The 27667-nt window shown below is 41.3% G+C and overlaps 1 protein-coding gene across 3 annotated transcripts in view; it reads left to right on the top strand.

The window, feature by feature from the left end:
- Window positions 1-27667, top strand: part of LOC140739782 (phospholipid phosphatase 2-like) — a 131828-nt gene that overhangs the window by 85007 nt on the left and 19154 nt on the right. For all 3 annotated transcript variants that reach the window (XM_073068297.1, XM_073068296.1, XM_073068298.1), the window contains 3 exons: window positions 11512-11663; window positions 13656-13930; window positions 24720-24777. In XM_073068297.1, coding sequence (XP_072924398.1) covers window positions 11512-11663; window positions 13656-13930; window positions 24720-24777 — 485 coding nt within the window. The remainder of the gene's footprint in view (window positions 1-11511; window positions 11664-13655; window positions 13931-24719; window positions 24778-27667) is intronic.

Consider the following 27667-nt stretch of genomic DNA (forward strand, 5'->3'; position numbering starts at 1 on the left):
GCATAGGGAGAAAGAAAGGGGGAGGGGAGCACCAGAGGGAGATGCAGAGCAGGCAAGGAGTGATTGAGTGGAACAGAGAGAGAAAAAAGAGAGAGAGGAAAAAAATGGGAAAAAATAGTAAATAAATAAATTAGGGATGGGGTAAGAAGGGGAGGGGGCATTAACGGAAGTTAGAGAAGTCAATGTTCATGCCATCAGGTTGGAGGCTACCCAGACGGAATATAAAGTGTTGTTCCTCCAACCTGAGTGTGGCTTCATCTTGACAGTAGAGGAGGCCATGGATAGACATATCAGAATGGGATGTAGATTAAAATCTGTAAGGAGTCTACATCCTCCCCATGGAACATGTGGGTTTTCTCTGGGTGCTCTGGTTTTGTCTCGCAGTCCAAAGTAGGTTATTAGGATAATTGGTCATTATAAATTGTCCCATGATTGCCTGGTGTTAAATAGGTGGGTTGCTGTGTGGTGTGGCTCAAAGGGCTCTATCTCTCACTAAATAATTATTGCATTGGTTTGCTCTCCGTGTTAGCGACTTGGTATGTATCTGTGGTCCAACTGCGCTGACTGCTCAGCCTGAAACATGATTCACCAATGGAGGCAGGAAGCGTGCAAGTTAGTGATGCTCTTTGCCAAGCCAGAGATTGAGGGGCTGATTATGTCAGACCAAAAATGTCAGCAAGTGCTTTGTAAGACCTCCTGGCTCCATGAAGGCTCCAGCTTTGATCCCTAGGCTGAGGTAATGTCAGTTGGGACAATAATAGAGATATTAAAAACAATATGAACTGTTCTTTCCCCACATTGATTTGTAGCCGGAGAGGGGATGCACATTTGTGAATTGCAATGAGCAATAAAGCCAGGATGTTTGGCACTGTGAGTGAATAGCCAGCTAATGTTGAACCATTCTTGGACAAGATAGCTGACCCTTGTGGAAGTTTATCCTAGCAGTAGTACTACCACTACTACTACCTACTACTACCACTATTAGTATTAACTACTATTACTAACAACAACTACTACTACTACTATTGGTACTAACAACAGCTACTGCCAATAGTATTGATATAATGATACAAAAGTCATTGAACATTACAGCATAAGTGCAGGCCCTTCAGCCCATCTAGTCTGTGCCAAACTATTGCTACCTGGTCGTATTGACCTGCTCCTGGACCGTAGTCCTCCATAACCCTCCCGTCCAGATACCTATCCAAATTTGTCTTAAATGTTAAATTCAAATCCACATCTATGACTTCCACCGGCAATTTGTTCGACACTCTCACCATCCTCTGAATGAAGAAATCTCCCTTTGTGCTCATCTTAAACGTTTCACCTTTCATCCTTGGCCCATATTCTCAGCCAACCCCCATGGAAAATAGCCTGCTTGCATTAAGCCTATCTGAACCTCTCAATTTCTACTATGAATTCTGCGAGACAATGAATCTCATGGTGACATACTTTGATAATATATTTAATTTGAACTTTCAACTTTCTATGCCTTCTGGAGAAGAGGGACTCCCATTACTATACTGATGTTCTTCAGCACTTGAGACAAGGTGGTGACTGAATGGCTTGCTTTTGCTTTACAACTTTGATTTTAGAGGAAACAACACATAGCATGGACACACCCACTTGCCATCACAATTACAATAATGAATTTCTATTCAATTCCCAATACCCAGGTTAAGGAGTATTTTCCTGGCTTATTGCTCTAATGGAGAATGAATTTAATGTTACTGCTACTGGACAGATTTCTGAGGATTATCGCCTTGTTGTGGTGGAGAGGATTGAGAGTTCCCGAGGTCCTGGAAGTGATCATGTCTGGTGTTTAACCATCTGGTGCTTCTGCTGCTCCTGGTTGAGTGACCCGTGGCGGTTAGGTCATGGAGGAGGTTCCAAACAAAGTGATTCAACCAAGACGTAAACAGAGGAGCTGGCGGAAGGCGATGATGCATCACAACAATGGTGAAGGTGGAGGAAGGCAGCAGTGAAGGGACCCCAGTTGTCTTGCATTCCCTGCCACTAGACTCCAACCCTGATCTGTCAGCCACTGGCTGCCTGTGCATCAGCCTCCCCATACTAAACGGATTAAGTCTTGTAGTGGTCAGCAACTGCAGAAAGGAGCAGGATTGTGAGGTCTAGAAGCCCCTCAGAATATGTGGGTCTTGGATTGGCCTTGACAGCCATCTGAAGACCTGCCATTAGAGAACCTTTAGGAGGACATCATACTCGACTTGAGTGATCGCGGTACTACTGGACAGCAGGAGGCTAAGAGCACTTTGATTAACTTCCTGTTCTTCTGATTTACTGACTCAGAATTGATAATGGCAGGATTGGGGAGAGAGGAGTTGCAGGTAGAAAGAAAACAATTGTAATGAGGTTGTACTGTAGAGCTGTGTGTTACCACCATAGCATTGCAGAGTTGTGCAGGGAATTGGAAGCTTGGCAAACTGGTGCCCACTCTGAACTGCCAAACCTGTGTGTAGAGGAGCCAGTAAGAGTAAGTGGTAGCTACTTGGAATGGGAAGGTATAGCCTCATGCATTTAGATGGCTTGTATCAGTAGAGACTTTCAACATCTCAAATGGCGTGAAGCAAGGGTACGTTCTAGCACCAGTGATAGAACCTCTTCTTCACCCAAATGCTGAAGCATGCTGTTAAGGACCTAGACCTGGGTATTTACATAAGATATCGCCGAGACGGATCGATGCTTGACCTGAGACGCCTTGCTGCAAAGACCAAAACGTTGAGGAGGCTCATCACTGAAGCCCTGTTTGCTGATGACTGTGCCCTCATGGCCCACCAGGAGAACCACCTGCAGATGATTGTCGATAAGTTCTCTGCAGCCTCAAAGCTGTTTGTCCTGACAGTCAGCCTCAGTAAGACAGAAGTTCTCCTACAACCTGCACCAAACAGCCACCCTCCTCAGCCATGCATCACCATCGACGGCACTGTCCTGAAGAATGTGGAGAGCTTCAAGTATCTAGGAAGCACCATCTCCAGTGACGGATCCCTTGACAAAGAGATCATAGCAAGGATCCGGAAAGCCAGCCAGGCACTCGGGAAACTCCGTGTCAGAGTTCTGGAGCACAAGGACATTCAGTTTTCACCCAAGCTCAAAGTGTACAAGGCTGTGGTCCTCACCTCTGTCCTGTACGGCTGCGAAACCTGGACCCTGTACCGCAGGCACATCAAACAGCTGGAGCAGATTCCGCATGCGCTCTCTGCGGTCGATCATGAGGATTCGATTGCAGGACCGAATCACCAACCAGGAAGTCCTTGACAGAGCCAACAGCACAAGCACTGAGGCAAGGTTCCTCCAGGCCCAGCTACACTGGACGGGCCATGTGATCCGCTTGGGTGAAACAAGAATCCCCGGGCAGCTGCCCTACGGTGAGCTTGAGCATGGCAGTCGCAATCAGGGCCGCCCCAAAAAAAAAGATTCAAAGACCATTTCAAATTGTCCATCAAATGGGCAGACCTCAGGCCTCGACAGCTTGAGGAGTCCGCGGCCGACAGGGCTGCACAGCGCGTCCTGACCAGGAAAGCGGCATCTGACTTTGAGGATGACCGAGACTGACGCCACAAAGCTGTGCATGCACCTGTTCCAATAACCGCCATTCCACGTCCGACCTGTAACCGCATGTCTGCTTCGGCCTCCACGGATGACTGCATGATGTTTAGTCTTCCTCAGACCCTGAGAGACAATCACCAACCAACCAATCAGTAGCAAACTGCAAGAACAGAGGTAAAGTGCATTGTTGCTAGCTATGCACATGATTGGACAAGATTGCTAAGGTTTTCTCAGGAAAAACAGTTTTATGTTTTTACTGGAAATACCAATTATAGCAGTATACTGTGAAAGTAGGTCTCATTTCCTTTTATAGATTTATTTTTAATTAAAGCTTTATTGGAGTCAGTTGAAGAAAAACTTCAAGCAGTTTTGGGATTACTTTTGGATTGTATTCATAATTCCAATCATTTTGTAATTTGCTTTCAAAACATACAAATCACCTGCATATCTTTCCTTTTATAGGATTTTTTTTTTAAACTCTGAGGGAGTAAATTGAGTTTCTGAATCCCTTACTGGTTTAACAAGGGTATCTTATGGTGTTATTTCAAAGTGCATTGGGGAATTATCCTTGTGTTCTGGTCAAAAAGTCTGATGGTTATTGTGTATTTAATATTTGAGTAATCGTGTACAGTGCCGATTTTAAAAGTATTCATCCTCCCCCTTGGAAGTTTTCATGTTTTATAGTTTTGCAACATTGTATCACAGTGGATTTAATTGAACTTTTTTGACACTGATCAACAGAAAAAGCCTCCTTCATGTCCAAGTAAAAACAGATCTCCACAAAGTGATCTAAATTAATTACAAATATAAAACACAAAATAATTGATTGCATAAGCATTCACCCCCCCCCCCCCTTTAATATGACATACCAAGACATCACTGGTGCATCCAGTTTCTTTTGGAAGTCACACAATTAAGTAGAGATCAGGTTTTGGAGAACTGTGTGCAGTCAAGGTGTTTTAAAAATGCACTTGTATCTGGAAGGTCTAACCACTGGTGAGTCAGTAGTCAGTATCCTGGCAAAAACTACACTGTGAAGACAAAAGAACACTCCAAGCAACTCCGCGAAAGGGTTATTAAAAAGCATAAGTCAGGAGGTGGATACAAGAAAATTTCCAAGTCACTAAGTCAATCATCAAGAAATGGAAAGAATATGGCACAGCTGTAAATCTGCCTAGAGCAGGCCATCCTCAAAAACTGAGTGACCGTGCAAGAAGGGAAGAAGTGAGGAAGGCCACTAGGAGACCTATGACAACTCTGGGGGAGTCACAAGCTTCAGTGGCTGAGATGGAAGAGACTGAGTACTCAACAACTGTTGCCCGGGTGCTTCACCAGTCACAGCTTCATGGGAGAGTGACAAAGAGAAATCCACTGTTGAAAACGCTCAAATGAAATTTTAGCTGGAGTTTGCCAGAAGGCATGTGGGAGACTCTGAAGTCAGCTAGAAGAGAGGTCTATGGTTTGATGAAACTACAATTGAGCTTTTCGGTCATCAGACTGAACACTATATGTTTGGTGTAGGCTTTACAATTCAACTGCCAGGACTTAAGAACTTTTTTTAAAGCTATTATTAATGCTTTTTGAGTTAGTGATTTAGATGCATATCATATTATTTGTAATTATTTGTATGTAATGAGTTTTTGCTACAACAAGTGTATGGGACATTGGAAAAAATGTTGAATTTCCCCATGGGGATGAATAAAGTATCTATCTATCTATCTATCATCATCAGAAACACACCATCCCTACCATGAAGCACGGTGGTGGCTGCATCATGCTGTGGGGATGCTTCGCTGTAGCAGGCCCTGGAAGGCTTGTGAAGGTAGAGTGTAAAATGAATGCAGCGAAATACAGGGAAATCCTGGAGGAAAACCTGATGCAGTTCTGTAAGAGAACTTGAACTTGGGAGATTTGTTTTCCAGCAAGACAATGACCTCAAGCATAAGGCCAAAGCTACAGAGGAATGGCTTAAAAACAACAAAGTTAATGTCGTACAGTGGTCAAGACAGAGTCCAGATCTCAATCTAATTGAGAATTTGTGGCTGGACTTGGAAAGGGCTGTTCACTCACAATCACCATGCAATTTAACAGAGCATGAGCAGTTTTGTAAAGAATGTGGGAAAATTGCAGTGTCCAGGTATGCAAAGCTGATAGAGACCTATCCACACAGACTCGGGCTGTAATTGCTGCCAAAGTTGCATCTACTAAGTACTGATGTGAAGGGGGTGAATACTTATGCAATTAATTATTTTGCATTTGTAATTAATTTAGATCACTTTGTAGAGATCTGCTTTCAGTTTGAAACAGTCTTTTTCTATAGATCGGTGTTAAAAAAGCCAAATTTAATCCACTATGATTCAATGTTGTTGTAAAACAATAAAACATGAAAATTTCAAAGGGTGGGGTGAATACATAGGCACTATATATATTGTTTGTTAAGCATTGTTATTCATTTTAGTAATTCATTATGGGTTCTGTGTTAAAATACATTAATTGCATATGTCATCACACTGATATGAGTGTGCTTTGCTTAATGTAAACTCGAAGTTAAACCCGCATTTTGGGCTCCCATATCTTCCTTTTAATTAGTTTAATGTTTTGAAGTTACAAAACCTAATAATGATTCCATTGCTGATTGTGAGAGCTTGTGTTCAAAGTGACTTCAGTTCAAAGCGTGTATTTTTGCCTGAGCAAACACACACAAAATTCTGGAAGAATTCAGTAAGTTGGGCACTTATCAATGGAGGGGAATAAAGAGTCAATAGTTCAGGCCAAGACTCTTTATCAGAATTGGAAAGGAATGGGGAGGTACCTATAATAAAGTGGGATGAATCAGCCCAAAATGTTGCCTCTTTACTCTCCACGGATGACTCCTGACTTGATGAGTTCCTCTGGTATTTTGTGTGTGTGTGTTGCTCAAGATTTCCAGCATTACAGAATTTCTTGTTTAATTTTGTGTATAAGCTGCTCTGCTGCATGATTTATGAATGCCGATTGGCACAAGTGAAATAAATATTACTAGAACTGTAACTGGAAATGCGCAGCATGTCAAGGAGTAACTGTGGAGAGAGAAAATGAGGTACCATTTCAAGTTAACAGTGTTTCATCAGAAATTGCAGCAACTTTGTGTTCCTTTCCACAAAATGCCGTCTGAACAACTGGGTATTTTTTTTTAGCGTTTTCTAAGTTTACTTGGGATTTCTGGTAATGCGCTTTTATTTTTGCAGAAATCGTAATAGAAATGGGTGCGATGACACCTCAAGCCTGCTCTGCCATTTATGTGAGATTGCAGCTGCATTTTATGTCCAGTTATGTACACGCCCATTCTGACATGTCAGTCCATGGCTTCCTCTTGTGTCGAGATGAGGCCACCCTCAGGGTGGAGGAGCAACACCTTGTATTCTGTCTGGATACCCTCCAACCTGATGGCATGAATATGAATTTCTCCTTCTGATTTAAAAAAAAGTTTGCCCCTTCTTCTCTTCCTCTATTCCCAACTCTCGCCTTTTACCTCTTCTCAATTGCCTGTCACTTCCCCCAGGTTCTCTCATCCTCCCATTTCTCCTACGGTCCACTCTCCACTCCCTTCAGATTCCATCCTCTCCAGCTCTTTATCCACCCTCTTGGCTTCACCTGTCACATTTTAGCTGTCCTCCTCCTACTCCCCCCACCTTTTTATTCTGGTATCTTCCCCCTTCCTTCTCATTCCTGGAGAAGGGTCATAACCCAAAATGCCGACTGTTTGTTCATTTCCGTGATTGCTGCCTGATTGGCTGAGTGCCTCCGGCATTTTGAGTTTGGAGCATTGGATTTCAAGCATCTGCAGACTTTCTCGTGTTTATGATTTGCTGCATCACACAGTTCTCTTTGTACTTCTGTTAGATTAGCTGAGTATTCACCAACTTCTGTGCAACTTGGTGCACTTAAACTATTTATCTGTCCTGCTGGACTTGGCAGTGTACAGCTCTTGGGTTAAAAAGGCATGTTGCATGAAGTCTTAACCTACAAGTTCATGAGTAGCATTCCAGATGTGGAGCCAGCTTGCTTCTTAGAATAGCCACAAAAATCTTCAAGCCCACCAGCTCTTGTATTTTGCCAAATAACCTCAATGAGTTTTTTTATATAACAGTTTATAAAAGTGAAACATTCTAACTGTTGAAGCACAAGAGAAGATACCAGAGCTAAAGGATTGGTCAAAGAGGGACCTGCCCTCAGGTGCATGAGAGATAGTCAGAGTTACAAGTCGAAGAAAAACTGAGTTTGTGGCTTATTTAGCTGAAGGATCACACATAGAAGGGAATGCACAGGAGACCAGAAGTGAAGGAGTGTTGGTGCTGAGGAGGATTATGGGGCTGGAGATGGTTGCAGTCTTGAGAAGGGCCAAGACCACAAAAGGATTGAATACATGACTGGGAAATGTATCATTGAGCTAATGCCAGAACAACTAACATGTAACTTTATTGTTTTAAGAACAAAGTTAAACCATAAATGCAAATCAAAACTGTTGGGTGAGCTTTTTTCTATGGGGGCCTGATATTACCCTGCCAAGAGTATTTTCTATTTTAAAAAACAGTTGATCTTTAACATGTTCAAGTGTAGATTGTTTTTAAGAGGCTTTGAAGAACATTCCAGCAAATGTAAAGGCTTTGAAATGTTGTCAGTATGAAACATGAAAGGGATCCAAGATAAACTTCTTTCTTCATGCAACCAGTGTTTCCTGTATCCTGAGTGTGTTTTGTTCCTTCTGAATTTTGTTTTGGAGTCTGAATCTGTGATATTGAGCAACTAATCTCCATTCTGATTGAATGGCTTAATGCCTTTCTGTCTCAAATGATCCCTCGCACTGAATTTGTGCTATCATGTTATATGTTTATGAACCATAAGTTAACGAGTGTCGTATGGCAATTTCAAGCTCGTTTGTTACCATATAATTAATTTCACTGTTACTCTTGTCCCTTTGCAGTACTTCCTAGTCTCACAAAATAGAGAATGCATTGTATAAACGGGAAAATAACACTGAATACTGACTTGACCTTTTGTTCTCGCTCTGCTATATTACAGCTGCTTGTACTGTTTTCTCTACTGATTTCTGTCCTTTCAATCAATTTAAGTCATCGTCAGTTTACAGCAGAGTTCTGTTCATATCTTAGAGTCATAGAACACTACAGCACAGAAACAGACCCTTCGCCCTGTCTAGTCCGTACTGAATTATTATTCAACCCAGTCCCATCGACCTGCATCCAAACGATAGCCCTCCATATTCCTCCCACAAATGTACTTATCCAAACTTCTCTGAAATGCTGAAATTGAGCCCACATTCACCACTTATGCTGGCAGTTCATTCCACACCCTCACCAACCCCTGAGTGAAGAAGTTCCCCCTCAGGTTCCCCTTAAATATTTCACTTTTCACCCTTAACCCATCACTTCTAGATCTAGGAAAAAGCCTGCTTGTATTTACCCTATCTCTTACCCCTCATAATTTTGTATACCTCAATCGAATCTCCCTCCCACTTTCCTGTGCTCCAGGGGAAAAAAGTCCTAACCTATTCAACCTTTCCCTATAACTCAGGTCCTCAAGCCCCGATGTTATCCTTTTAAGGTTTCTGTGCACTCTTTCAATCTTACTGATACCATTTCTGTAGGTGAGCAATCTACAGGAAAATTGAATTGTTTGTAGCCCAAACAGTCAGCGAAGTCAGAAAAGTGACCAAAGACCAACTTTATACATCAGGTGATATCTGTAGTTTTGCCTCAGCCAAAAATCCATCTCCCTTGTCTCCCAAATGCTCACTCTTATGTACAGCCTGTATATAAGCTGGGAAGGACCCATAGTCCTATTGCCCTCTTCCTTTCAATTCTATCCTGGGATTACTTACTGCCAATTACATCTGCTGGCATTTTGGGCAACAATGATGCTCCTCCATCTCTGATTGTCCTTGGCCATTTGGTGGAGTTCAGGGCTTTCTTCATCGTACCAGTAGCTTCCCCTCGGTTTTCACTACAGTCTGCTATGCAAGTCCCGGGGGAGACTCAGGAATACCATCACACTCAGATGTAAAAGAATATTTCTTTGCAGTTTCCATAACAGTTTTCTTTGACCAGTCAGGGTTGTTAGCCCCAAGCTGAACCTCCAATGTTGGAGGACCGGTGGGCTTCTCTTAGTCTGACCTCTACCCTTTGACCTGCTTGGCAGAAATGACCCTACCAAGAGTTAAAGCATTAGGCCCTGACTCCAGACTGCAGAGGCATGCAAGCCTCCAAGCCACAAAAAGGCTCTGGTCCTCTTGGTGGTAACCTAGGATTGAAATGACCTATTTGTGATCTCTCTACTTCTGGGTCACATTACACTTCATTATGATGGATAGAAAAGTCACAAATATATTTCAAAGAAAGTCAAACTTGACAGTCAGATGGATCTTGTTGATTGTACTGTCATTTCTACATCAGAAGCACATAATTATCAAGAAGAAAAATGTCTGTGATACAGCACTAAGGGGTCATTGCACTTCTAGGGATATTTTAGGAGAGTTGTTACCTTGCCAGCCCCTCATAATTGCCCCTAGTGATCTGACTAATATTCAACCCTCACCAAACATCACTTAAATAATGTTTTCATTAACTCTTTGGTATTTGTGGTACATTGTTTGTATCAAATGGCCGCTGTCTAATTAATGACACTCACTTTAAATATCAATAAAATTATGTGCCATATTTCAGAGATTCTGAATTAGAGTTGAGTTAGATTTTGTGTGTGTGTGTGGGTAGCAGTATATATTGTTGATTAGGGAACTCTGAATTTTACCAAAATTGCTTAACCACTGCTAGCCACTGTGAGATAGTGACATTATAATTGGACTAGTCAATTGTTGAGAGGGAGAAGATCCTAAAGTAATTGTAACATTTATTCATAGATGGTTCCTGGAAGGCCAACATCTATTGTCCATCCTTACATGGCTTCCTCAGCTATTTTAGAGCGTAGTTATCAAACATGATAACTGTTTTGGATATGTCAACCAGGACATGCTCTCTTCCTATTACTACCATCAAAGAAGAGGTATAGGATCATGAAGACACACTCAATGTTTTAGGAACAATTTCTTCCCCTCGGTCATCAGACTTCTAAAATATATGAACCTATTCTGAATACCATCTCACTATTTGTGCTCTCTTTTTGCACTGTATTTAATTTCAAATATTTTTATATATTACTACTTTGTAATTTGTAGCATGTTAATGTATTGCACTGTACTGCAGCTGCAAAACAAATTTCATAACATATGCTGTGATAATAGACCTGATTCTGATTCTGAATTCCTAATTAGGAGTTGTTCATGGGCTGGTCAGGAGCTACTTTTCTTAATGAATTGGCTAAGCTTCTAAAAATGACCCAATTAGTCTGTGGTCAACATTACCTCTGATTAGCTTTTGTACAAATTCCAGATTCTTTTTACTTGTTTGATTTAAATTTCCTCTTTTAGTAAAGTGGAATCTGAACTTGAGTCAAGGAACCAGTGGTCCTGGTTGCTGAATACTAGTCCAGTGATTTAACTTGTATATTGCTACACCCATTCTAGAAAATAAAATTATGCGAATGAATTTGACTACTCAGATTGGAGTGAGTTTTGCATAAATGTAGATTAAAGTTTGCCATTGAGCTGAAGCTGATGCCTAAAGTAATTTGAGTGTCCCTGGGAAAGCAAGCTTGTTCAGCTTTGATGTTGCTTGACTCTAAGTGACCATTTCTCAATCCTAAGTTTTTGAATTCATGCAAAGTTACTGTACTTGTACACAATCTAAGACCAGGGAGGATAATGGGACATTATACACAGACTCAAAGAGGTGCCAGTGTCGGCATACTCCTCTTGTGATGAATAAAATGTATGAATGCAGAATATTGCAAGTTCTGTTTGATATTCATTTAATTTTGTTCCCTTTTTCGCAGCATCATTACCATTTGTCATATTGACTCTGCAAGCTAAGCCAAAGATTCGAGGGTTCTACTGCAATGATGACAGTATCAAGTATCCATACAGAAGGGACACCATTTCACACTGGACAATGGCAGCAGTTATTATTCCAGCCTGCATCATCATTGTGAGTGAAAGAATTTGCCTTTAACTGACTACCACCAGAATGTATATGTTAAAATAGAAATCTGTTGCCGGCCAATCTTGGAAAATGGGATGATTCCACCATACCTTTTAGCCCAATGGTATCGATTTGTGTTCTACTGAGTTCTGTGAGCCATTCCCCTGAAGTTAATGGGATTGGAATTGGTTGGACTGCTACCTAATACAGGTGAACTCTGGGCTGCAAAGGATTTGTGTTCCTAGAAAACCATCTGTATTGCTGTTTTCCATAACGTAAAACCTAATTTCCCATTAAAACTTGTGTTACAAGTAGAGATGTGTTCCTATGGTATATTTTGCTCTCGACAGTAATGCGTACTGTAGCTGATGGTTCACGTATGAAATTGTTTTCTCAGTTTCCAAAGCAAATCCCTTAAATGGCCAACAGCTATATTTGAAGATGCAAGCGGCTGTAAATGCTCATCACCTTCCAAACTTCTGTTTGAATGCACTGACACATGTTTAAATGTATATCAAATATAGGTAAAATAGTTTAATGATGTAACTGAAAATACAGAATGGTGGTCTGAAGTTTACAACTTGCACCTAAACTTGCAGACTCTTTCAATTTATATGGAAAATCTTCTGACAGGTGGAGGATGTTTGGACTGCAAGACAGAGGACTGAATCTACTATGCTTAAAATATCTGTCAGTGTGTCAAGAATGCAAGTTGATAAAATACAGGCAGACAAAATTTGTTGTTACTCTTGTATTTTGTATTTTTTTTAAGTTTATTTTCCACCATTTTATTCTGTATCTCAGATTTTTGGATTGTAATTTGTGAATTCCTGAAGAGAGGACTTTTGTTATCAGAATGGTCAGAATACAGAGGGCTACCTGGATTTGTCATTGTGCCAGGAACATATATTTTTTTAGTAATAATGCCACCTTTTGTAATACAGTCGGTTGACGTTTGACACCAGGCTCTGTGTCATGTAGGCAATGTACCTACCTGAGAGGCGTGTCAATCCAGTGACTCACTTTGTAGCACAGTGGTAATGGAAAGGGTCTGATTGATAGTGTACTGCGGTGAACTAGATATACCTGTCTGACTGCTCCTGTGGCTCCTCCCACAGACCCTGCTGACTGCTCCTGTGGCTCCTCCCACAGACCCCCTGCTGACAGCTCCTGTGGCTCCTCCCACAGACCCCTGCTGACTGCTCCTGTGGCTCCTCCCACAGACCCCCTGCTGACTGCTCCTGTGGCTCCTCCCACAGACCCCCTGCTGACTGCTCCTGTGGCTCCTCCCACAGACCCTGCTGACTGCTCCTGTGGCTCCTCCCACAGACCCCCTGCTGACTGCTCCTGTGGCTCCTCCCACAGACCCCCTGCTGACTGCTCCTGTGGCTCCTCCCACAGACCCCCTGCTGACTGCTCTTGTGGCTCCTCCCACAGACCCCCTGTCTGACTGCTCCTGTGGCTCCTCCCACAGACCCCTGCTGACTGCTCCTGTGGCTCCTCCCACAGACCCCTGCTGACAGCTCCTGTGGCTCCTCCCACAGACCCCCTGTATAAAGGCGACTGTGGGCTGCTGCTCTCCCTCATTTTCCCCAGGATGTAGTGCTGTTTATTCTTCCAGTCAATAAAAGCCGATATCTCACTTCCTAAGTCTCAGCGTGAGTTATTGATGGTGCATCATGTACGCACAGCCTACTCACAAAAATGAATATATTTCAATGATGCCCAACCTAATACTAATGCTCACAGTTGCTGTTCTAAAAGCAAAATTGGCACAGTTTTTTAAAAAAACCAGATGTTATCATCAGTTAAATTCTGCGTGCAGCTTTGCAACATATGTGAAAAACAAATGAAGCTGCAGATGCTGGAATCTGAAATGAAAATTTAAAAAAAAAAAATACTGGAAGAACTCGGCATATGCGTAAAGAGAAACTGCCCGAGGATGCTAACTGGACTTTGTTTGATCATGTATCTTGTCTGTCCGTTTTCTTTATGTAGATTACCGTTGGCGAGGCAATTATGGTTCGCTTAAAACACCTGTATTCGCGATCGGAGTTCAACAACTATGTTGCTGCCTTGTACAAGGTGGTGGGAACCTTCATGTTTGGTGCTGCAGTGAGCCAATCATTGACTGACATTGCGAAATACACCGTTGGGCGCCTCCGGCCAAGCTTTCTGGCGTTGTGCAAGCCCAATATGTCACTGGTGGACTGCACACAGTATGTCCAGTTAGACGTTTGCACAGGGTCAAGTGCCAACATCACCGAAGCAAGGTAAGTTAGCTAACGAGTGTGTGGCCACGATTAACTTCACTGATTTATTACTAACAAAATAATGTTACTGTACTTCTAGCATCTGGATTACTACTCTAATTATAATATTTGTAACATTTTTGTGAGAGAGGGATTGTGACCGAGAAGTGGCAGGTGAATTCAACCCTGATAAGTATGAAGTGATACACTTTGGAAGTCAGAGCGCAGGGTTAATGACAGGATTGTTAACAGTGTGGATAGATGTACAGTGCTTTGCACCTTGATCCCAGAGAAACATTGTATACTGTACATGTGTACAGTTGAATGACAATAAACATTGAACAGAGGTGTCCTGGTGTCTAGATGACGGATGGTACAGTGTTAGGTTGAACTGAACTAAATATGCCTGGACTCTTTCGATTTTGTGTTTCGTATTCTGTGTTTCTCGTTTGTTTTCTTCGCCATTTGCGCGATTTGTTTTTTGCGTGCGTGGTTCGGGGTTGATGCTTTTCTTTGAAAACAGGGCTTTCATTGTTCCATGGTTGTCTGTGAGAAGATGAATCTCAGGGTTGTATACTGCATACTTTGATAATAAATGTAGTTTGAATCTTGAATCCACATCCATAGATCCTTCAAAGTTGCCACACACGTTGACAGGGTTTTTAAGAAGGCGTATATTGTTTTGGCCTTCATTCGTCAGGAGACTGATTTCAAGAGCCATGAGGAAATGTCTATAAAACTCTGATCAGACCACACTTGGTGTATCATGTTCAATTCTGGTTGCCTCCATATAGGAAGGATATGGAAGCTTTAGAGAATGTGTAAAGGAGATTTATCAGGATGCTCAAACACGAAGAAATCTGCAGATGCTGGAAATTCAAGCAACACACACAAAATGCTGGTGGAACACAGCAGGCCAGGCAGCATCTATAGCAAGAAGCACAGTCTATGTTTTGGGCAGAGACCCTTTGTCAGGACTCAGATGCTGCCTGGCCTGCTGCGTTCCACCAGCATTTTGTGTGTGTTATCAGGATGCTGCCTGGATTGGAGAGTATGCCTTGTTGAGGGTAGGTTGAGAGAGCTAGAGCTTTTCTCTTTGAAGCAAAGGAGGATGAGAGGTGACTTGATAGAGGTGTATGTGATGGTAAAAGTCACTGATTGAGTGAGCAGCCAGAGATTTTTCCCAGGTGGAATTATCTAATATGAGGGGAATGTGATTTTAAGGTGATTAGAGGAAAATATAGGGAAAATGTCAGCGGTAAGTTTTTTTACACAGAGAATGGTAAATACATGGAATGTGCTGGCAGGGGTAGTAGTACAGGTAGATGCACTAGGGGCATTTTAAGAGATTCTTCGATAGGCACATGGATGAAGGAAAAATGGAAGAGTATGTGGGAGGGAAGGGTTAGTTTGATCTTAGAGTAGGTTAAAAGGTCCACACAACATTGTGTGCCACAGGGCCTGTACTGTGCTGTACTGTTCTATGTTAAAGTAGAGGATTGGAACACTTTTAATCTATATACTATCCAGAGCCAAACAAAGTAAAACTCAATCTAATTTCAACCAAAACACCAAGTAGCCCCTTCACAATTATTTTATGTTTCAACTCATTCTGTCCTGAGTGCAATCTGATACTGAATTTGGAGCAGCTTGTGCCTCTTAATAAGACTGGCTGAGGAATTCTGTTTTAATGTTTAAATGGAATATTTATTGTCAGAAGACATTTGGATCTGATCAGCAATAAGTCAGCTCACTGGTCGTTTATTTGACTGTGATGATGCATTAGCACTAAAGTTTGTTTTCTTGAATGCAAATGATAGCACTGCAGCTTAAGGATCCAATTTTGCCCCTTAAGTTTTTTTGTGAGGTGCAATCCATGCTATTCATGAAGAAATGAATTTGCATATATTGTACAGTAATAAGTAATATTTGTATACCACCTGTAATGTGGGAAAATCTGTCAAGCAGTCTTAGGCAAAAATTGAAGTTGAGATTTGTGGAAGCTAAGATCTAAACTTTTCAATAGGCTGTTTTAGTAGCTGAAGGCATTTTGATTAAATATGATAGCAAGTGAGAGGACTTCATAATTTCTAGGCTTGTGGAGTTGGGTGTGGGCAGTATCACAGAAATGCTTAGCAAGAAGAAGATTAAATTTTAAAACTGAGGGTTGATTACCTGGGAGTCAACTTGGAAGGGATAGACAGAGGTGAATAGTGAAGAGGGATTGATGCAGGTCACAAAATAGGCAGCAGCATCTCATTTCCATTGGGTGAGACTAAGTGGTCAGAAGTGCGTTAGAATGTATAAGGGATTTTTCATTAACTCCATTCTCTTTGATTTTTGCATCAATTATGAACAAGAGGATTACTATAGGTCAAGGAGTAGGCTTCTTGTTATCTCCAGACCTGTGAGGAATGAGCATTTGGCCTTTCCAGTACATGATTTATTTTTTTTTTAAGTCTCCAAATCTATGTGTGGATAAGGATTTCACTGGTAGATGAGCTTGGGCAGACGTTATAGTTTGTTATTCAGAGTGCTCAACTTTATTGAATCCTGCAAACTACTTTTCCTTCATACGTTTGGAGGCTCCTTCATTTTAAGAAATAAATGCTCAACTGTTTGGATTTGGGAGTAATTCTTGTAAGATTATTTATTCCTCCAACCATCTCTTTCAGTAGATTTTATGAAACTGTAGTGTAATCAATAAGCAGATTTCAGTATCTGCTGGTCTATAATCTTCACTTTTTAATATTTGACAGTAACAAATTAGTTCATCCTGGACTACTTAAAAATACAGTTGTTTTTTATTATTTCAATTGACGTTAACTTGGCTCTGCACTGAACTGAGGTTACGTCCTGCTCCTGCTGTGATGCCTGACTTCGTATCTGTGTTCGTAAACTTCAGTTCGGATGCTATTTGCATTTTTTTTTTGATTTCACGTTTTTTTGTTTCTGCATATTGGGTGTTTGACGGTTTTGTTTTTTTTAATGGGTCTATTGGGTTTCTTTGTTTTGTGGCTGCCTGTAAGGAGATGAATCTCAAGGTTGTATAGGTTAAACATACTTCAATAATAAAGGTATTTTGAACTTTGAGGTAATGTTCAGAGCCTGAATGCTCTTAAGTGCTGGATTTGTATCCGAATCTAGATCAACGATATGTTGTTTTTCCTCTACTGGCTATTTACCACATAGCTCACTGTATATCAAAATGGAACCATGCTATTCTGAGCAGAAATTCAAAGCAATTTGTCAGCCCTGCTCCGCCAGGCCACTGAGTGCTGTGGGAAAGATCACTGGTGCAATAGAGACTGGTCTTAGACAGGCGCCCTTGCAGTTTACTGGAGTTCAACGGGGGAATCGTGTCTTTGCAGATCTAATACCAAAAGGTGTCCTTGGCTGATCAGGCTAAGCATGCCTGTGTGTCGTTCACTGGGAGTGAAATGCATTGTGCAGATACCACAGTGCCCAATTAGTGTTTCTAATCTGAGGGTGAATATCATTCCTGTGCATTAAAACATGTATTTTATTATCAATTGCACTCAGCTGTAAGCAGCTGCTTCAACAACACTTGACAGATGTATTTAAAGCATGGTTATTGTATGGTGGGTGTAACTGATCTAAAGCATCTTCTCCAGTGTGGTTCAGTTTATCATTGCTCATTCAAATAAATATTCCACTTTAAGTAATGATCTGCCTTAACCTTGCCCATCCCTCTGAACCATTAGTTAAATATTTGCATTGTGTAGCCTGAGACGCTTTTAATAAGAGTTACTGTTGAAAAGCCTAATTTTTTTTTTGCATAAGGATTTACCCATTTACACTTAGAAACAGTAACTCACTCCCAGTGGACTCCCTGCTAGTAACATATTTTGCCTTGCCAGTTTCCTGAAATTAACTGCCATTGCCCTACTTTCATATTGTGAGTTAATCTCAGCTTCTGAAGTGTTCTATTGTTATTTCTCACTGTGTGCTCCATAAGAATGCATGGGAAGTGTTTGAGAATGGTGAAAATCTTTTAAAAGCTACCTTTGTCAGGATATCCATAGTCTGCCTTTATTTAACTTCAGCTCCCATGGCATGTTCATTCTGCTTGTCCCTTCCTCTCCCATCGATGGAGCAGTGGGTACATTCTTCAGTTAGGAAATGCTGGTGTTCAACTTTGACCTTGTGCTTGTTTGCCAAATTGAAATGTTTGCATCATTTGAGTATGACTGTAGGGCAGCTCATGCTGAATAGAACAATGCAGAACTTTGTTTTGTTTTGGCAGATTAAAGTTTCTTTTCAGTTAGATTAATTTCTATCCCATTACTGTATAGAACTTATTGTTGTGATTTGCTCCTTTTACCCTTTAATATCATCTCTCTAAGAGTTTGATTAGTGGCTCGTTGTGCTGTTGGTGCACTGCTGAATTCTGGATGTTCAAAGTTCAAAGTAAGTTTGTCATCAAAGTACATACAATATGGCTAGCTTATTAGGTACACCTGCTCATTAATACAAATATCTAATCAGCCAATCAGGTGGCAGCAATGCAATGTGTAAGAGCATGCAGAAGTGGTTAAGAGGTTCAGTTGTTGTTTAGATCAAACATCAGAATGGGGGAAAATGAGATCCAAGTGACTTTGACTGCGGAATGATTATTGGAGCCAGACAGGGTGATTTGAGTATCTCAGAAACTGCTGATCTCATGGGATTTTCACAAACAACAGTCTATAGAGTCTACAGAAAATGGTGCAAAAACATTCAGTGACCATCAGTTTTGTGGGTGAAAATGCCTTGTTAATGAGAGAGGCCGGAGGAGAATGGCCAGACTGGTTCAAACTGATAGAAACACAACAGTAACTCAAATAACTACACATTATAACAGTGGAATGCAGAAGCACATCTCTGAATGCACTATACATCAAACCTAGAAGTGGATGGGCTACAGCACAGAAAGACCTCTATTAAGTACCTAATAAAGAAGTACAATAGAATCAATGAAAAACTACTCGCAAAGACTGGCAAACAACCAATATGCAAAAGAAGACAATGTGCAAATAAAAATAATAATTTACAATGCATAAGTGTATAAATAATACTGAGAACCTGAGTTGCGGAGTTCTTGAAAATAGCTCTAGTTATTCCAGAACCTGTGTTTTTATTAAAACTTGGGTAAGCCAAGACCCAGAAAACTTGTTGGGTTTGAGACTGTTAAGCAAATGGCACAACATCCATTGTGGTGTACCTCACTTATTAAGACTCAGACCCCTCTTTTGCCCACCACCACATTTGCACATGGGTATTGCTAGAACTTGAACACTCAGTCAAAGAGATGACTCTTGGCCACATGTTCTTCATGCAGTATACTACTTGCTGGGTCAGGAATCAGTTTAGCATCAATCTTGTGCTGGCTGCATGTGGTGAACCTTCTGAATCGGGTGGAGACCATCAGATTCTTCAGACCTAGGCATTCACCCAGTGGAACTGCTTTGACTTAAAGACCTTAGCCAATGGGGGAAATGATTTGGGATCCTTTTTGTATAATTGCAAATGATTCTGCTTCTCTTTTCCAATGAATCATTGCCAGTTTGTGTAACATCTTCCACATTTCTGGTTTTGCAGATAACTTGCAGTAGTATGTTTTCTAAAGAGGAGTGTCAAAAGTCATTTATATTAACCTAATGGCTTCAGTATCTTATTCAAGTTCCTTGAAGGGTGCAGCTCAATGGATGAACAACAGGGTGTGGTAGCACAGTGGATAGGCAGAACTGCTGGTCAAAGGCTGGGCCCAAAGCCATTCTGTAAGAAATCAATTTGGTGTAATCAATAACTGTAACCATGAAACTGTTGGACTGTGGATTAAAAACACATATGATTTCATAATGTACATCAAGGAAAGAAATCTGACACACTCTCCAATTTAGGCTGTGTGCAGCACTGGTGCTATGACAATAGGACTATCTGATAACGACTGCCCTCGTAAATGACTGAAGTCATTCACATCAAGGACGCTTTGGGTTTGGTAGTAAATATTCTCTGTCAGCAGCACCTGCATCCTGTGAATCAACTGAAGTTCAAGGTTTATTTTATTTATAACCTTGCCTACATTTGGAAAGAATTCAAAAGTTTCACCGTTTGCTGTTCATTCCAACCAACAGTTTCACACTGCTCTGCATCTTCTAATCTCTGCAGTGGTCTTTTGGAACTGAGCACTTTGGACTTGGTCATTGTCTGCTTCTCCCAACCTGGCATCTCTCTTGACTAAAACACCTGCACATGGACTAAAACAGCTGGCAGCTGCTCTCTGAGGGATGTAGTCAGCCGACTGTGATGTATCCAAGTGGATTTGGAAAGCAAAGGCTGAGCTGAGTTCTTCCTAAGGGAGCGAAGACCAAAAAATGCTACAGATACTGAAAATCTGAAATAAAATCAGAAACTATTCGAAGCTCACAACAAGTCGGGCAGCATCTGTGGAAAGACAAGCAGTTAATGTTTCAGGTTGAATGCGGTTCATTAAATTCTGAGTTTTCCATAAGGTGTTCCAGTGATGGTGTTACTGTGCATCTCTTGCGGGGAACACAGTAGTTGATTTTCAGAAACACAGCATTGCTGATAGGATTTCCACTGATTTTGTGCCTCTCACAATTGACTCATGTCAGTTAAAAGCATTGAACAGTCACTGAGGTTCAAAGTACGTATACAGAATACAAATCTGAGGTTCATTCTTTTACAGCCATGAAACAAAGAAACACCATGGAACCTGTTCAAGAAAACATCAAACACCCCACGTGCAAAAAAAATTGTGTAAATGGCAAAAAAAACGGGTGAATATCAAACATCAAACCAGGGGTCCAGTGTTTGGTTTAGATCAGTTGAGTGCCATGCCGCTAGCCCAGTGCAGGCCACTAGTCCAGTGCAGGCCACTAGTCCAGTCTGCATCAATCTCCCTGATCAAACCACTCAAAAACAGGGGAAAAAGGTAACCAGAATCCAGATACAGTCGGCCCTCCTTATCCACGAGGGAATTGGTTCCGGGACCCCCTGCGGATACCAAAAAACACGGATGCTCAAGTCCCTTATATAAAGTGGTGTAGTGTTTGCATATAACTTATGCGCATCCTCCCTAGATTTCTTATAATACCTAACACAATGTAAATGCTATGTAAATAGTTGGCGAGGTAAACAACGAGTAAAACTTTTAATCATCTCTAGATTACAGAACTTATAACACCTAATACAATGGAAATGCTATGTAAATAGTTGTTACACTGTCCTGTTTAGGGAATATTGACAATGAAAAAAAACCGTACGTGTTCCTCTCGCTCACAACACAAGCAGCGAACGAACAAGACAGGAGGCAAACAATGATCAAACAATGAGTAAAGCTTGTAATACCTGTACAGTAGTTGTTACACTGTCTTGTTTAGAGAACAAGGACGCTCTGGAGGAGGCTCAATAATACTAAAGTCAGGAACTGTGGAGGTTGAGGGCTGAGGATCTTCAAGCGTTGAACTTCGAGACTTCAGAATTGCAGATGCTTTTCAAAAGATCTAATATTTCTACATTCTCAGCGAGAGATAGCACTTTACACCCCCTCTTATCCTTAGAGGAATTGCTTTGACCACCTAGTTGCTTTTTAGGAGCTATGTTTTCACAGGAACAAAGTAGCGAGCGAATGAGATGCGAGGCAAACAATACTTGAACAAGTGCTGGAAGAGCACACCTGGGTTTTCTCGATTCAGGGTTGGTTGAATTCGCGCATGCAGAGCTCGCGGATAAGGAGGCCCGACTATACACAGTTAACATGAAACCCAAAGACCCTAAAATGGGTCCACAGCCTCGCCAATCAATCCTTGTGACCTCGATTCCAAGGCTCCTGCACATCTCTCCAACAGCAGCTAGTGAGAGGGAGAGGAAGACCTTTCAAGTGCAGGCGGATGGCGCCAACTCCTGTCCTTCCTCCACTCTCTCCTTCGTCGACTTCAGCCTTGCTTGATGCCTGAATCGGAGAGAAGCAACGGAGTCGACCGTGAGCTTGCACTGTCTCCAGGCTTTCGGGCCGCAGACTCTGCTCCAAACCTCACCAAACCCCCTTGGAGACAGAAAAGTGCATGATCGCTCATTCAGCCCAAAAGCACAATGTCAAAATGCAAATGACAGGTTCCGGTCGCTGCAGCTTAATAGTGGAATCATATTTAGAAGATGGTGTAAATGAAGTGGTTTCTGAACTGTTTAAAGGATGTTGGTGTTGGTTGTGTTGTTCGCTGGAGCCACCTTGAAAATCTTTGGCATGCCCTCCGTTGGAGGCATATTGGAGTGTTGCAGCTTTTGAGGAATATGTTCTCTCAAACCAAGTCCTGGCTCTTTACAATACCTTCCTAATAAAAAATTAAAGTGAGCAACAAGGGTTCCCAAACTTTTTTAATGCTATGGACCCCTACCATTAATGGAGGCATTATGGACCCCAGGTTGGGAAACCTGGCACTTACAAGTTATTCCTAACCAGTAATCAGAGACAGATCCTGAGCCCCCAAGGCTAGGATGCATCCATTCCTCAAACAAGGGATCAATTGAGGTCCTCAGAACTAAAATACTGCAGGTATTAAAACCCTGACATAGAAACAGAAAATGTCAAAAATGGTCAGTAGGGCAGGCGGCATCTGAGAGGGAAGAAACAGTATTAATGTTCAAGGTTGCTGACCTTTTATTGGAGCTGAGAGAAGTTGGCGACAGAACATGTTTTAATTTGTAAAGAAAAAGGGAAGAGATAGAGGCAATCGAGGAAAACTGTGGTGAAAATGTGGAAGTTTAGAGTGATAAGGTGACACAGTGGTGCTGCCCAAAGGGGGTGAATGACGAGATGCAGGAATTGCCATGATGCCATTGCAGTAGTGAAAGCAAGAATGAGTTTTGGATTCTTATTCCTGACCTCCATTCGGTGGTCCTTATTGAGTTCTGCCCAGACCGGAGAGAGACAGTCGCAAATCCTTCACTGTGGAATGGATTTTTGATGTTACTTGCGCAGATTCATATTTGATGGAAAAATGGAGTGTGGCCAACTCTATTTAAGCAACATATCACTGTGAAACAATACCTTCAAGATAACCTTTTCTTAAAAGTTTGAGCAGTATTATTTCCAGATGTACTGCTCAGAACAAACACTGCTGGCATTAACCTGATAGCTTGTGACAGTAATTTTGTGATCTACATACAGTGCCTTGAAAAAGTATTCAGCCCCCACAGCAATTTTCACACTTTACTGTCTCGTTTTCTAAATTTAAGCTATATTGAAGTAGGATTTTGAGCTAATCTACAGAACATTGTGCATCATGTCAAATTAAAAGAAAATTTCCAAAACCTGTCAAAAATTTACCAAAAAAATTAGAAACCAAAATAGTGAGACTGAAAAAAGTATTCATCCCATTTGTAATTACCATGCTAACTTTCCTCAGGTGTAATATTTTATCTTACCAACTCACCCAATTTGGTGATGTAGACAATTTGGAGAATCAACTGTTTTCAATTAATTCATAAGAATAAATACTCCCCCTTTCTTTAAGGTCCAACAGTATGGTACATTTTCATCAGACCAAACCAAAATGAAGACAAAAGAGTATTGACGACGAGTCAGGGAAAATGATAATAGAGAAGAACAAGTTAGGGGAAGGGTACAAGACAATGGCACTGAACTTACCACAGATCATCATGAAAAAGTGGAAAAACATGAAACTACAGTCACACTGCCAAGGTCAGACTGCCCATCTTCACCAGAGAACAATGACACTTGTAAGGGAAGCTGCTCTGTTGCCAACAGTCACTCTGAGTGAGCTGCCAAAGCCAATTAAGTTCATGGCTTCACAATCTCCAAGGCCTTGCACAAAAGGGGTATTTATGGAAGAGTAGCAAGGAAGATGCCCTGGCTTAGAAAAAAAGGCAATCCTTGCCTGTAAAGACTTAGCAAGCGTCACTTAGAAGTTATTATTGTCGGATGAAACTTAAGTGGGACTTTAAATCTAATACTGCGTATCAGCCAGGTAACACAATCCATACTATAAATTATGGTGGAGTTGGCATCATGCCATTAGGATGTTTTCCAACAGCAGGGACTGGAAATCTGGTCGGAATTGATGGGACAATGAACACTGCTCGATACAGAGAGATCTGGGATAAAAATTTGCCACCCTCTGCCTGTAAGTTCAAATTAGGGAGGAAGTTTATCTTTTAGCAGAACAACGACCCAAAGCACACTGCCAGAGCAACAATGGAGTGGCTTCAAATGAAGAAAGTTGATGTTCCTTGAGTGGCCCATTCAGAGTCCTGACCTTAACCCAATTAACCATCTCTGGCAAGACCTCAAGACTGCTGTCCACTGCCACTGCCCAACTAACTGACACAACTTGAGCAAATTTGCAAGGAGGAATGTGCAAATTGTGTTACATCATATCATGTAAAGCAATGGACTTATCCAAGAAAGATTATTGGCTGTAATTGAGGCAAGAGGTGGTTCAACTAAGTACAGAACAAAGGGGGGTGGACTGCTGATACTTCAGCTTTTGTCCTTACAATCTTTCAACAGTTCTCCCTACTTTTTGGGCTCTACTGTGAAAAAGGAGCATGTGATTCACAAATAAAAACTCTCAGTTAAAGTGATTAAAGTTAAAAACCCCTGGTTGTAATAGTCATTTACGTGAGCAAAGGGTTGGGGGCTAATTACTTTTACAAGGTACTGCATGATAAGCTAAAGTTTAACTTCTGAGCTGGGCTCTACTTTGATCTACAGAGAATGGAGCAGCTATATAATTCAAATGACTAAATGTTTAATATTTTGCAGGTTATCATTTTATTCTGGCCACTCGTCATTTGGAATGTACTGCATGGTTTTTCTCTCAGTAAGTACCCACAAATACTTGTCATATCCTACTCAATAACTCCGAGACCCATTATTTGCTTCCAGCTATGAATGTGAGGGCAGATGCGTTTGTTTAAAAACTAATTTGTGTATAATGTGAAAGAACAGTGAGAAAGTTATTAGTTATACCTCTTCACCTTGTTGGTAAATATCTCATCAGCCAATCATGTGGCAGCAACTCAATGCATAAAAGCATGCTGACATGGTCAAGAGGTTCAGTTGTTGCAACTTCAATTCCCCATGCTGATACTTGACTTCCAAGGGGTGAATTATGGAAATGAATTGAAAACATTACGATAGAGTAAAACAAGTAATTGTTTTATTGTTGTGACGTACCAAAATACAATGAAAAGCTTTTGTCTGCATGCCATCTAGACAGATTATTCCATGTGTAAGTACACTCTGAGACCACTTCATTAGGTACATTTGGTCATTAATATGAATATCTAGTCAGCCAATCATTTGGCAGCAGTTCAATGCATAAGAGCAGGCAATGATATTCAAGAGGTTCAGTTGTTGTTCAGATCAAACATCAGAATGGGAACGCAATGTTATCTAAGTTACTTCGATCGTGGAATGATTGTTGATGCCAGATTGAGTGGTTTGAGTATCTCAGAAATAGCTAATCTCCTGGGATTTTCACTCACAGCAGCCTCTAGAATTTACAGAAGATGGTGCGAAAAACAAAAAAAAATCCAGTGAGTGGGAGAAAATGCCTTGTTAATGAGACAGGTCAGTGGAGAATGGCCAGACTGTTTCAAGCTGACAGGAAGGCAACAGTAACTGGAATAACCATATGTTGCAGCAGTGGTGTGTAGAAGAGCATTACTGAGTCCACAACATGAACCTTGGAAGTGTGTGGGCTTCAGAAGCAGAAGGCCATGAGTATTCATTCAGTGGCCATTTTATTTGGTGCAGGAAGTACCTAACAAAGTGGCCACTGTGTGTATATTTTGGGTCATTATTGCTATGGGAGTATGAAATACTTAGTCTGCAGATAGATGCAAAAACACCTTTGTTACTGCAGTCAGAAAGTTTTTAATGTTATACTTGGTCATATAGCAATCATCTTAAGAGGTCTTTTGATATTTGCCTGTTATCTACTCTTAGTTCTACAATAAAGTAGAACTGGGTCTAACTCCGGAACCTGGGTCTTAGCACTCAGATCTGCAGCTGGATCTTCAACTTCCTCACAGACAGGACCAGGGCTGTAAAAATAGGGGACAAGCTCTCCTCTACAATCACTCTGAGCACCGGTGCCCCTCAAGGCTGTGTACTCAGCCCCCTGCTGTACTCACTGTACACCCATGATTGTGTAGCCAAGTTTCCATCGAACTCAATATATATGTTTGCTGATGATACCACAATTGTAGGCCGTATCTTGGGTAATGATGGGTCTGAGTACAGAGAGGAAATTAAGAACCTGGTGGCATGGTGCGAAGACAATAACCTATACCTCAATGTCAGCAAGATGAAGGAATTGGTTGTTGACTTAAAAAGGAGTAGCGGACCGCACGACCCCATCTACATTAGTGGTGCACAGGTGAAATAGGTCAAAAGCTTTAAGTTTCTCGGAGTGAATATCACAAATGACCTGACTTGGTCTAACCAAGCAGAGTCCACTGCCAAGAAGGCCCACTGTTGCCTTTACTTCCTGAGAAAGCTGAAGAAATTTGTCCTGTCCCCTAAAACCCTCACTATTTTTTATAGATGCACCGTAGAAAGCATTCTTCTAGTTTGCATCACAATCTGGTATGGAAGTTGTCCTGTCCAAGACTGGAAGAAGCTGCAGAAGATCGTGAACCTAGTCCAGCACATCACACAAACCAATCTTCCATCCTTGGACTCACTTTACATCACACGCTGTCGGAGCAGTGCTGCCAGGATAATCAAGGACAAGACCCACCCAGCCAACACACTTTTTGTCCCTCTTCCCTCCGGGAGATGGTTTAGGAACTTGAAGATTTGTACGGCCAGATTTGGGAACAGCTTCTTTCCAACTGTGATAAGACTGCTGAAGGGACCCTGACCCGGATCTGGGCCGTACCTTCCAACTATCTGGACCTGACTTGCACTACCTTACTTTCCCTTTTCTATTTTCTAATTATGATTTATAATTTAAATTTTGTTATATTTACTTTGATTTGTACTTCAGGGAGTGCGAAGCGCAGAATCAAATATCTCTGCAATGATTGTATGCTCTAGTAACAATTGTTTGGTGACAATAAAGTGAAGTAAAGTGACTCAATTGTTGGCTTTACATGCTGTCTCTTTCCTCAGGAATATCCTGAATAAATAAGATTGGGTTGAAATTTATCATTTAGTTGTTCGTACTTAATATCAGTATACAGCAACTGTTAATTGCATTCCGCTTCCAAGATTCATTTCTTTCCTGTCACTTTATGCCGTGGTTTTAGTGTATGGGGTCAAAGATAATCATTGTGGCTTTAACATAGAAAATAAACACGAGTGTGTTGTGTGAAGCTTGGCAGTAAATCGAATTTTGTAAAGGAGAGGATGGCATCAATTGAGGCAAATTTTAGAAAGGCTGATTTTAAGGGATGGATATATGTGGTGTGGGCACAGCTGAGGAAAGGCATAATGGAATTTTACGAGGTAATGAAGTGGAAAATGCTGTCAGCAAAAATGTTGAAAGGTTAAAGACCAGACCTGAAGGAACCCTCAAGTCCCTTCATCTTCACTGAGCAGGAGAATGACTTAGTGAGTCCTGATGAAGGACTCACTGTATACTGATATTAAGTACGAACAACTAAATGATAAATTTCAACCCAATCTTATTTATTCAGGATATTCCTGAGGAAAGAGACAGCATGTAAAGCCAACAATTGAGTCACTTTACTTCACTTTAT

The sequence above is a fragment of the Hemitrygon akajei genome, chromosome 16, assembly GCF_048418815.1.
Source record: "Hemitrygon akajei chromosome 16, sHemAka1.3, whole genome shotgun sequence".
NCBI classification, from domain to species: Eukaryota; Metazoa; Chordata; class Chondrichthyes; order Myliobatiformes; family Dasyatidae; genus Hemitrygon; species Hemitrygon akajei.